General features: G+C 39.2%; 1 protein-coding gene across 3 annotated transcripts; it reads right to left on the bottom strand.

Moving 5' to 3' along the window:
• Positions 1–3339: 3339 nt before the first annotated feature.
• Positions 3340–11807, bottom strand: adad2 (adenosine deaminase domain containing 2). Of its 3 annotated transcripts, none has more exons than XM_088321111.1 (11): positions 11605–11807; positions 11318–11396; positions 10124–10190; positions 9216–9338; positions 8992–9120; positions 8142–8292; positions 7907–8077; positions 5299–5504; positions 5008–5242; positions 4823–4955; positions 3340–4199 (listed from the first exon to the last, which is right to left on the bottom strand). In XM_088321111.1, the coding sequence occupies exons 2-11, from the start codon at positions 11372–11374 to the stop codon at positions 4089–4091; spliced, it is 1383 nt and encodes a 460-aa protein (XP_088177237.1). In that variant the 5' UTR covers positions 11375–11396; positions 11605–11807; the 3' UTR covers positions 3340–4088. The 3 variants fall into 3 exon arrangements, with proteins under 3 accessions (XP_088177237.1, XP_088177238.1, XP_088177239.1); XM_088321112.1 differs by having other exon boundaries at positions 11671–11746; XM_088321113.1 differs by lacking the exons at positions 10124–10190; positions 11318–11396 and having other exon boundaries at positions 11605–11806.
• Positions 11808–12037: the final 230 nt, after the last annotated feature.

Below are 12037 nucleotides of genomic sequence, written 5' to 3'. Positions count from 1 at the left end.
TTCAAATGAGAGTGCACACAATTCTGTTGTGATGCTAAGAGTTGTAGTACCACTTCAGTCCGGCAGAGAGTGCCAAGACAGTTTTTGTAAACGTTCTTAAATGTTTACAAATCTTTTTTTCATTAAATGGCATCACTACAAACAAAAACCAGCATGAAAGTTTCAACTTTGTAGTGTTTGACTGTTTTATTATGAAACAAAGGGAACAGAAAGTGCAGCAGAAATGCAGAGAAAAAAATCAGACCAGTAATTAAAATAAAAAAAAGACACGTTTATTTTTGAGCATATATCATTTTCATATTGAATATGATTGCCTTCCTAAAGATTTAACCCAAAAAACAAATGTGTTGACAAAATTTTGAAAAGTGGTTTTACATTTGTGTAGATAAAAAAATCTACACATAAAATAAAATGTATTGCTCTTTTATATTTTAAATAAACAAATATATGATCTTTGGATAAGGTCATAGAAAAAGAGCACCTCAATATTTGCAGGTGTATAGTATATATTCGTTTGCATTTTTGTTTATTGTCAAGGTAATTAATTGACATGGATTTTTTTTTACACTATAGAACATTCTGGGGTTTTGTGCACTTTTTGTACCTGTCTACAACTTCAATATTTGAATAGAGGAAATAAAAAGTCTCAAATACAGATTCATTGATTGATCGAAAAAATAATTGACAGATTCATAGATAATGAAAATAAACGTTAGTTGCAGGCCTAGTTTGATCCCTACAACCATTGTCATGCAAAAATTGCAGTGACAGATAATTTTTAGATATGATAATACACATATACTTAATAAAATATATTTCTGTACACAAGGCGTGTTTACATTTCTAACTTGTGTGGGTGCACCTTATAGTCTGGAAAATGATAATTCAATTTAAAATGATTTATCTCAACTATTCCCATTACTTGTCTAGGGCAGCAATTTAAGTTGACCAAGATATAGAATGTCTGAAAGTATTTTATAGAAAAATAAAATCTATTGATTCCTGGGGAGACTGCATATAATGAGATAATACAAAAAAAATTATTTTGCTAATGCTTTTATATATATATATATATATATATATATATATAACCTTCCATTTTAATTGGCTATTACATCAGCTGGTTATAATGCACTTATATGTAATCCAATAAACAAATATCATATAATCTTAATGTTGTGTTTCCATTTTTAGATTTTGCTCTATTCTCTTACAAATTTCATATGGCCTCTCTCTACTGCATAATAGCACGTGTTTCTAACTTCTTATGATGATTGTTCTTAAATCATGCAAGGTACATTGGACTTGAATCATTTCTTCTAGAACAAATTGATGCTTAAATAAAATGTTATGTTTTTTTTTTCTCTAACACTTGAAGACGTATTTATAAAATGTAACCTAACGAATTTACATTTGACATCAATTTTAAATGAGAACTATGGCATGGAGAGATTAAAAAAAACAGTATTCATCTTTAAATATTCTGTACACCAGAAACTACCTTGAGTCAGGATTGACATTTTCAAATACCTTTGTCAACTGAGGAGCTGAGAGAGCATTCCCAACTCAGGGGAAAAATTACCTAAGAAAAATGAATCGTACGTTGGAATCTATTTTGGTTTTCCTAGACTATCTGGAAAGGATATAATTACTAGTCGTGTAACGTGGGCGCCCTCCTGTGGTACGCAAGAAACTCAACATGTTATTTAGTCCATTTACAAATCAAATCCATCAATTATCTGCACTGCTTATCCTCAGTGGGGTCAGGGGGGTGCTGGAGCCCATCCCAGCTATCTTTGGGCAGTGGATTAAAATTATTCATTGGTGAGTCCAATTTGATTGAACTTTTCAAACAAGCATAAGAAAAAAACCTTAGTATTAATGGCAATTGCAATATTTTCTCCATACTGTGTTAACACTGCCTAACAGAGTTCAAAGAGCCTTTGTATACATTTCCCCCCAGCGCACCCTTCTGCTTTTCTTACTTTTAGCAACACTGTTTTGGGATGTGAAATATTACATAGGAGGAGAGGGGTAGAGGGAGATATGGAAAGTGACTTTTGCTCATCGTCGCAGTTTCTTAGTGTAGCATGAACATTGTAAAAATAAGAAAAGGCCAGTTCCAAATATTGTCCAAATATCAACCCAAACTCTCAAAAAGATGATAAAAATAAGTTTATTTGAGCGTGTCTTAAGAACTGCACGTACTTGATGAATGAGCTGCGATCATGAATTTAAGCCAGGAGATGGGGGCAGAGAGTAACAAAGTTGCTAAGTCCTTACAGCTCCTTTCAGTAAAACGTATGGTATTATTTTAATCAAGAATTTGATTTTTGCAATGATATTCTGATATTTTTGTCTTCCCAAGCTTCTCAGATCAAGTTATCAGTCCTCCTGACGATCTGATGGAAATGAACCGTTCCACGACCCCGCTAATCGCATCATACGCCGTTTTTTGTTCTTTTTTCCAGCCAAGTAGCACAAAGCAGCCTGCAATTACGTGTGCATCGTGACGAGGGAGGCGTCTGTTACCTAGCAACTGCGGAGATGATGTCTCACCGACCGAGCGTAGAAATACGGTCGTAATTAAAAAAAGCTTCGTTTTACATCAACGGTGGAATTATTGCGCCTTTGGCTACGCTCACAGCTGAAATTCTGCTTGTGTTTATTGTACAAATCGGACTTTGAATAGTTGGTAACGAAAATATTTTACCAAGAGTCAATCCATTCTTATTTCCATAATTTGTTAACATCAAGATAGCAGAGATTATGCACTTTGGTTACATATGAGTGATAATCACTGATGTCAGATTCATCAAGTTAGTATTGGATAGCTAGCACACCAAATCAAAATGTCCATCGCATGTCACCAAAATGCTCTATAAACACACTAAATATACAACAAGAAAAACTCTTGTCTTGTAAATGTATTTATATCCGCCAGTTTTATGCAGGCCGCAATGGAAGGCTTCAGCACCTCGAAAAAAAAAAAATACCTGCTTTGCTGGCCTCAACTGTAGTCAACCAGGGATGATTGATTGCGGACACACGGGTGCCGTTTATTTTCAGTCCAGACCCAACAAGTCTGCTCTGCTGATCCCACCTCATGGCAATAAGTGACCAGGGATAATGGATTACGATTGCATGAGTGCTTGCAACACTCGACTCAAGGATAATGGATCATGGCCACACAGTACAGTTCACTTTAGGCAGGCTACAACAGCTCTCTTCAAACCCTACCAAAAACTTGCTCTATACTGAGTGAGGTCTAAACGATATTTTACATGTAGGAGAGCTATTTCAAAAAGTTTGCCAACACTAGAAAATAAACACCAGGCATTTGATTTTATTGCAACAGCTGTTGGAGAGGGGTTGCTTCCGTCTTCACGGTCGCAGCTCGTCTGCCAACTTTCCCGCTTGAGTTGCATTTTATTGATAGGACAAAGAGAGAAAAAGAAACACCCCTTTTGGGCAATATTTGAAACAGAGAAACATGATACCACCTAGTTGGATGCACACAGAGTCACGCACGCGCTGAACATAGTGTGTGTGTGTGTGTATGTGCGAATGATTACTTGTTTAGAAAAGAAAAACAGGTTAATTTCCTCAAGTTAAATACGTTGATTTCATCAAGTTAATTTGGAACATAGGTGGCTGAGAAATGCACAAATAACTAAATGTAATTTACCTTACAACTGTCATCGTGCTTCCAGTGCACAGGCAGCAAGAACTGAATTTTTCATTAATACTTTTCAACTGAAACCACAAAGTACAAAGCGCAAAGGATAACAGCATTACATTGTAAAGATGAACAGAAGTCAAGCAAGCGATAATGTGCAAGAATACGTACACTGCAGCTTGGTTTGAATGTCATGAGTATTCATCGTTAGGAGTACTGCCCCCATTTTCTTTCAAAAGTCTTCAAGTAATCACCAAATGTGACGTTTTAACGATGCTAGTATTTAAAATTTTGAACTATGTTGCAACCAAGACTACACGAGAAAAGAACAGCATACTGACCTGGAAACAAATGCAATTTTTTCTTCAAACATAACTCAAACGACAAACTGAAAATAAAGGAGGAGCGTTCAGGTGCTGAAGAAGTCGACAAGCTTTTTGGCATGCCACAGGCCGCGGTGTTGGCTCAGGAAGTGTTGCTTGATGATTTCCTTGACACACTGATAACCGCTTTCTTCCATCTAAAAGACAAATGCTGGAAATGAAACGTGTGCACTAGGGATGCACTAAAAATATTTGTACTGAAAATCACCAAAAGTCTATTTTCAGTTTACGAAGACAAATGATTTTTAGATCTTTAATTATTCGCTAATATTTGTGGTTAAGACCAAAACGTGTGTCAATATTTTTGAGACATCTTTCCCCCTATATGTGCTTGGTAAAATGTTAATATGTAGCTTACAGTTTTAGATGTGGGAAGAACTTCCCATTACAATTTACCATTGGGAAATGCTACCTTTATTTTTTGGCATAGTCCAAAATGAATACATAATCCTTGCACTAATACACATTTCATAGTGCCCTGTTTAAGCGTAGTGAACCAAAGGGGGCGAGAATGCGTCATAGGACAATGCCCAACAAACTAATGCCAGCTGCCGTCAATCACGAGGGGAAGAAATGCAATGGCAAAGCTTGAAATTTAAGCATTTAAGGATTTCAACCACCTTTAAAAACCCTGCATTTTAAATGATGCCTTTTAGGCTAGTCAGTACAAATGGAGGTTTATTTTGGCCAAGGGTTATCATTTTAGATTTCCAGTTTCAATTTGGGTGCATCCTTAGCGCACAAACTGTTTGAAACGCACCTTGATGCGGTGGTAGGTGTGCAGGTTCAGCAAATAGGCGCGCTCGCCAAGTTGCGCCACTTTCTGGAAGTAACTGTAGATGGCCCTCTTGCAAAGCCTGCTGGACAAGCCTGGCCCGCTTATGGATGGAGAGCTGCAAAATCGCAGAGGTCAGTGTCGCGGCTTCACAATCTGCCGTTGCTTACCTGTGATCAATGAGGCCTCTGCTGCCGTCCACCACTTCGATGTCCTGGTCTCCGAAGCACCAGTTAATGCTGAGGACGTCATTCTCTGGTAACACCTGGATGGGCTCGACCTCTTGGCAGGACAGAAATTCCGTGCGCTGCCTCTTGTAGAATTGTGGCAGGATGTGCTCCAAGCAGTCACCGACACAATCGCTGATGACCTCCGCTAAGAAAGGTACGTACGGCTTCCGGCCTCCTGCGAAGACATAACATGAGACATACAAGCACAACAAACATGTAGGACGCCATTACCGAGCACGACGCTCTCGATGTAAAGTGGCCGGATGAAGTGGGACAGCAGCGCGCCCTGCACGCCCACCAAGGTCCATAGACACAGCTTGTCTGTGCCCGACATGCAGCACACTTGGGCTTCCCGGTGGCTTGGTTCTAGCAGATCTGAAGGCCCCAGTAAACTCTCGGCGTGACATTGCAGCTTTGGTGGGGCGCAATCGTTGCCCCTTGGCAAGTCAACAAAGGAGTTGTCAGACAGGTGTACTTCACTGATGTAAAACGTCAGTCAGTTTTCTGCCATTTAGTTTTCCTTCTTAGAAAAAGGTGCACAATTTGGAATTTTTCTACCTGCTGAGGCCATCTCCTGATTTTAGTCATCACTGCAGCCTCTGTCAAGTTCCTTATGTTGTGCGTACAAGCACATTCATTTCTTAGACACTCTCGAATTAAATTTCCATCTTTGTTGGGGTTTGGGTTGGTGTTTTGGTCTATATTTGAAACAGGCTTATTACTTTTACCATTTTAATGCTACACTAATAAAAAACTCATGTAAAAAGTCAATCTCCAACCTCGCTTTTGCTTCTATCTAATATGATGCGTATTACGAAAAGTTTTGCTAAAAGATAAAAGCTGATTGGCGAGGTTGAAAACAATTATAAAGGCCATTTGAACTCAGGCATTGTTAACACATATGTAAGAGAAAATGGTCCTTCAACTTTTTAAGTACACGACAAACGACTCACCCCCTGTAGATAATAAGACTAAGCCCAGTGTATACCTGGCACCCACCATGTGCGACACCACTGGAATTCTGCATTTTTCTTGTGTCAGGCGTACGGGGGCGCTATGGTTATATTGGTGCGGCTCCATTGGCGTTAAGTATCAAAAGCATTATAAAAACAATTTATAATTAATATTTTAGGCACTCTGTCACTAAATTCCTCAAGAGTGTGTGGGATAGAGGGAAAACAGCCGGCTGACGCTTTTGACAACGTGCTCTAAATATTAAAAAACACCAACATATTTGACAGGAGTTTCTTTTCATTCTAGAGGACTGATGACAAGCGTAAGTCATTTGATCCGTTACTAATGGCAACCAGCAGTAAAACAGCACTGGCATGGTCAAATATTCAGGCAATAAAATGGGTCAGGGCTTAAAAAGGTGAAGGATGTGGAGAAAAAAAAGGTCGTACTTTTTGCATTTATATCTTTTAGGACGACTTTTTTTGTTCTATTTTCTAATATTTGTCTCTAGTACAGTTAATAAAAGGAATGTGCATTAATAAATACAGTATCTGTACTGTATTTATTCGCGTTTAACGCTGCCCTACTTACGAACGAGAGATTACGGACGATCGTTCGTGAGTTGAATTTGTTCGTAAGTTGCTCCAATGCTATATTTTGTATGTTTATGGTTTATACGTGTTTAAGGCTTGTATAAGAAACCTGTATTGTTTCATCAAATAATATGCTATATAAAGATAAAGTTACTTTTGGAAGTTTAGCTTTAAGAGGTCTTCCTCTGTGGTAGAGTGGCCGAAAAAAATGATCCAACCATTTTCTCAACCGCATCAAGGTTTCTTATTCCACTTTCGTTTCAAAATAAATGGCCCGCCTCTTGTCACTTAACACCAACAATACAATACAGTATAGTATGTTTACACACGAACTAGTAACCGGGGTGAGCTCCCAGAGTCACACACCAGTAGCGACGGAAAGAAGCACTACAGTAATGTCCTCTACTCGGAAAAAAGTGCACACAATACAAAATTTATCCTACAACAATATTTTTCGACATCCCGAAAAAAAAGTTCTCATCTACCGTTTTGCGTAAGTCGAATGGTCGTCAGTAGGAGAGCGTCTGTACTCCTATCCGTGCAAACTACACTGAAATTCAAACGCCCAATTCACTCTGGGAAATCTCACAATACCCCCCCCTCAAAACATCTCCACAGATCTATACAATTCACATAGGTCACCCTTTTTGACTTCAAAACAGTAAATTTCTCTTAAAATGTGAGAGATTTTCATCAGTATTGTGCTCACAATGATGCAACGCAGCGCTCATTTATTTTTTCTTTCCGCGCATTAGTAAGTATGTGCTCATTTTTGCATGTTCACAAGATCCAAAAACCTTGTAGGAAAGCGCATATGGGAAAAGCTGAAAACTGCTCAATGTGTGCAGGGGCTAGGTGGTGTTGGCACTGTGTCCACGCCAAATTCACCACCTGGCCAGCGCCAGGTATGCGCCGGACTTTACACAAGGACGGGCAGGTGATAAATGTGCTGTATCCTGGGTCAGAACAGGCGGCTTCTCCTGCTACTAGTAACCATGGAAACAAGTACTAACCCTAAACCCTAACCCCCCAAAAAATAAAACATCCCGGAGAGGGACGGGTGCTCCTAGGCTTGCCCTTGACACACCACAGGAAGTGGTGCCCTGACGACCCAGGCGGTTCAGGGATTTGTGTAACAAAAAAGTTTGTATTTCCTTTTTGAATATGTTAAATCAGAGTGGGTTCGTTTTTTTTGAACAAGTTTCTCAAAAACAAAACAAAAACAAACAAAAAAAATGATAGTTTTTCCTTCATAATAGAATACAAGAAACAAACGGTACACGGACCCACACCTTAAATGGAAGCCATCAGCAGCTCCTTCAGGACATTGATTGGTGTACAGGTGAAGACTGATCTTGTCTTTGAGCTTAAGTTGTGGCCCAGAAGCACTGCTTTCGAATAGACACCCCTCCTTATCCTGGAAATCGCCGTCAAAGTAGAGTAAAAGCTGCTTGAAGAGGAACCTGAAGACAAAGATGGACCAATGTGTGGAGGGACACAGAGTGAAAGTGTATTTGGAGGACGCACCTCCGGAGCGCCCGCTTAGCGATGACCATGGCGTGACAGTCGTGCAGCATTGTCCCGTTGAAGCGAAGCCAACCTGTGGTGCACAAGTGGCCTGTACCCAAGGCTACCACATGGTAGTAATTATGTGCTTGTCCCAATGTGTCCGTCACATCTATAGAAAAAAAAATATTACTCAGTTCATCCAACAGTAAATCTCAAAATACTGTGTCCCCACCTTACAAGATTTTTTTTGCAGTGTGGAAAAATGTTTTTGGCCCCTATATACGGCATTTTCCTCACTATAAAACACCAATGAGAAATTAATTTTGTGCCCAAAAATTAACAAAATTCAAGCTTTGGAGTGTTTTTGGGTATGACTGTGCGAGTCACGTCTAAAAATAAATTTAAAAATGCTGATCCGCTATTGGTTTGAGTCATGAAACCGCCAAGGTGCTACTGGTTGAAGTACCTCCCACAATACCTTTCTATTATTTCAGTTTGAAATTTTGAGTAATAGTCAAAGACTGAGCGCCATATTTTTATACTGTGGATCCCAAGGCTTGCAGTGATGCTAAACAGAATCAAAGACATGAAAACTATGGAAACAAAGTTTCCAATTATCAAAAAAAAACTAACAAGGCACAAAAATGGCTACCCTTGCTATAATACCTGGCCATAACCAATTAATGATCAGGACTTAAAGATGAAAAATCTTTCATCTCAGGCTTGTTACCATAGGTGTCTATGCGACAATTTTACTTTGCGATCCCAACCGCAGAACAGATTAATGCCGTATCCTAGGTGTCTACTGTACTAGATAATCCCCAAGTTATTTGTTTTTAATGTGGACAAAGTGTGTAATGAAACGTACTTCTCACAAAGACGAATGCTGCCATGTGGCTCTTGCAGCTGTGCAAATCAGGTCTCTTCTTCAGGAGGCTGTCAAATTTGTCACTGCATATCGCTGCCATATGCATTTTATGGAAGTCGGTGTCCCAGACTAAATCAAAGGGTGTAAAGCAGACTCATTCACCACAACTCCCAGAGCTGAAAAATCTACTTTTCTTATCCGGAATAACAAAACAGGAACCAAACCTGTATTTGCTGCTGCTTTAAAATCCTTGTCAAGGTCATTGCCCGAAGACGCTGAGGTTGCCACTGTATTGGAATCCTCGTCAAGGTCTGTAGTATTGTCTTCAAATATGCACGGAATGCGTCCTGAAAAATGACTGCTTTTATAAAGGCTTCCGAGGATTTCCTAGCCGCCATGTTGGATTACAAGCAGTGAGATTGTTAAGAGACGTCAGGCATTTATGTATTAAGGCTGCAGCGGTTAGTTGACATAGTCAACAACAATCAATAATTTAAAGCTTCTCCTCTTTAAAATGTGTGAGAACTAGGCTAAAAGCTCAGGAACTTTTGGAGGCCTGCTTATGTACACTGAGAAGGAAATGCTCCTGTCTATAGACAATGACATTGTCATCAACAAAGTTGCAGAGACCAGTGCTTTGCCTAGGAGGATTTTAAAGTTTTAAGTAGCCCACTTTTAATGTGTGAAGAGACGCTACTTCATAAGAGTTATACGGGTTTAGTGTAAACCCTAACAGTCTGTTGGAAAGGAAAATGCAATTTTGATTTAAAATTACTGATACTGTATATAGGTAAATATGTTTTTGTCTATATCACCATTTTTATATAATTTTTACTTGTATTAAAATGATAATGTTTTCTGTTTGTATACACCCGAATTTCTTCCCAATAACAATACATCTTAAGGGCTCACTGCTGTTCCATTCATTTAAACTTCTAGGCCAGCGGGGTGAAAAAGAGGACCACTTTGGCCCTGGTAGCATCCATATAAAAAAACTCACACGAGGCCACACTAACATAAAGCAGGGGCCACAAACTATTCTCTTGCGTGCCGCAAATGACGAGCAAGATTTGAGACCCTTGCTCTATAGGTAATTAAAAAAAAAAGGTTTTTAAAAGTTGTGTAAATCAACCTCCTCCTGAGTTCAAACTTTCACCGTTGGAGCAACCGCCGGGGAATTCAAGCAAAGGCGACTCCCCCTGAAAGAGGGGGACGAAAGAGAACTTGAATGAATTGGAATGATGCTAATATTGAAGATTCCATGTGAAAATTAAGAATACAGTGGAACCTCGTTTTTCGACCATAATCTGTTCCTGAACCCTGTTCGAAAACCAATTCGTTCGATCACCGAAATCATTTTTCCCATTAAAAAATAATGTAAATCGTTTTAATCCGTTCCAACACCCAGAATGTTTACCATGAATGTTTAACGTAAACATGAGGCTAACCCAGGCTAATCGTACGTTCGCGTTATCGTAATCTCCCGTACGAAAGATTACGCTAACATGAACGTGAAAAAATAAAAAAAATCAGGTCGTTTACAAGTCATTTAGCACCCGGGTCTCCACAACAAGTGGTGAGTGGTTCAGTGGAAAGGGGGCTCCGTTTCAACACCCTGAATGTTGGGCTCCGTTCCAACGCCCTGAATGTTCAACGTAAACATGAAGCTAACCCAGGCTAATCGTACGTTCGCGTTATCGTTATCTTCCGTACGAAAGATTACGCTAACATGAACGTGTAAAAATAAAAAAAAAGGATAAAGAAAATAATTATGAATAGGATTTCTTACCTTTGTGGTGGTCAGCAGAAGGTGCAGGCAAGATCAGACACTCGCACACCTCCTTCATATTTTGCTATTATTTCTTTCTTAAATGAAATAGTTGTACGCACTACTTTTCTTTTTTCACCTGTAGCCACTTTGATGCTTGCACTGACTTTCTTCGGAGGCATAATTAGGGGATAAAACACTTCGTACACCTATATTAAAAGCGAAAGCAAAACAAAGCACATCCGCACGCGATAACAGTAGGTCACGAAAAGAGTGATCTACACCCGTACGCCGCTCAGCATCGCACCCTAGCGTACGCACTCGCGCATGACCGGCGTTCGAACTCCGATTTTTTGACCGAACAGCGAAGCAAGAATTTCTCTAAATTTTTGGTCGGACTCCGATTTGATCGAACTGAGAGGCGTTCGAAAACCGAGGTTCCACTGTATAAACCTTTTGAATTTATCTGATGTATTTTATTATCATTAATAGTTTCTGAGATTATTCAATTTCGAAATGTGCTTCAGACCTTTGGAACACTCGGTTTTCTTTATTTACCTCGTATTCAGAAAACAGGTAGTCAGACTCCAGCACATTTTCAAAGGTGGAGTCCATCTTCAACAAAACGGCTTCTTTGCTGTTTGAAGGGTAAATAATACATTTATTTATTATATATCTTCAGATGTGTACACGTTCTTATCTAATTTTGCCGAGTTTTTTTTCCCCTCGGCAGTGAATAATGGGATCCATTCTATGTCACAAAACGCTCGTTAACACCACCGTCGCGAGAATCAATTTCATTAAAAATGATACATAAAACGTAATAATTAACTATTTTTACTTACCAGGGAGGTTTTGTTGTTATTTAATTCGCAGGCTAATTTGATAACACGCTTTAAAATACGACTCACAAGCGTTTGATGTTTCGGAGGTTTCACTTCTTTAACACAGGTGATTCCAATCGAAAGGATTGTTAACAAGCTACTATCAACTGGCGAATGAGCTGATAAGTTTTACCACGAAATTAAAAAAGAAACCTCCAAAAACATGCAGCCCTCGGTGAACAGTTTGCCCATTTTAGTCTAAGTAAACGCCAGTAATAATTAGTTTTATGTTGTTAGTATATTATTGACTTGTGATGTGTAGTTCGCGAACAAGCTAGCGCTACAAGCCGGCTCTTTGACGTGAACGGCGGGAGCCGGCTCCCCACCAATCAGGAGCTGGTTCCCTTCGTGACGCTTTTTTTCAATACTAAATATTGTTGTTTAGGTATACGTC

Source organism: Urocampus carinirostris, chromosome 17 (genome assembly GCF_059441175.1).
Source record: "Urocampus carinirostris isolate Australia breed hairy pipefish chromosome 17, RoL_Ucar_1.0, whole genome shotgun sequence".
In the NCBI taxonomy this organism is placed as follows: Eukaryota; Metazoa; Chordata; class Actinopteri; order Syngnathiformes; family Syngnathidae; genus Urocampus; species Urocampus carinirostris.
This window is presented reverse-complemented; position numbering and strand designations above follow the sequence as displayed.

Bases quoted from the DNA above. Each gene is read 5' to 3' on its own strand.
- adad2 (XM_088321111.1), bottom strand. From the start codon at position 11,374: ATGGACTCCACCTTTGAAAATGTGCTGGAGTCTGACTACCTGTTTTCT. The intron at 10,191-11,317 runs GTAAATAAAGAA...CCCCTCTTTCAG, and splicing joins ACCTGTTTTCTGAATACGAG to GGGGAGTCGCCTTTGCTTGA. The intron at 5,505-7,906 runs GTGTGGGTCCGT...TGACTTGCCAAG, and splicing joins GCTGATGGCTTCCATTTAAG to GGGCAACGATTGCGCCCCAC.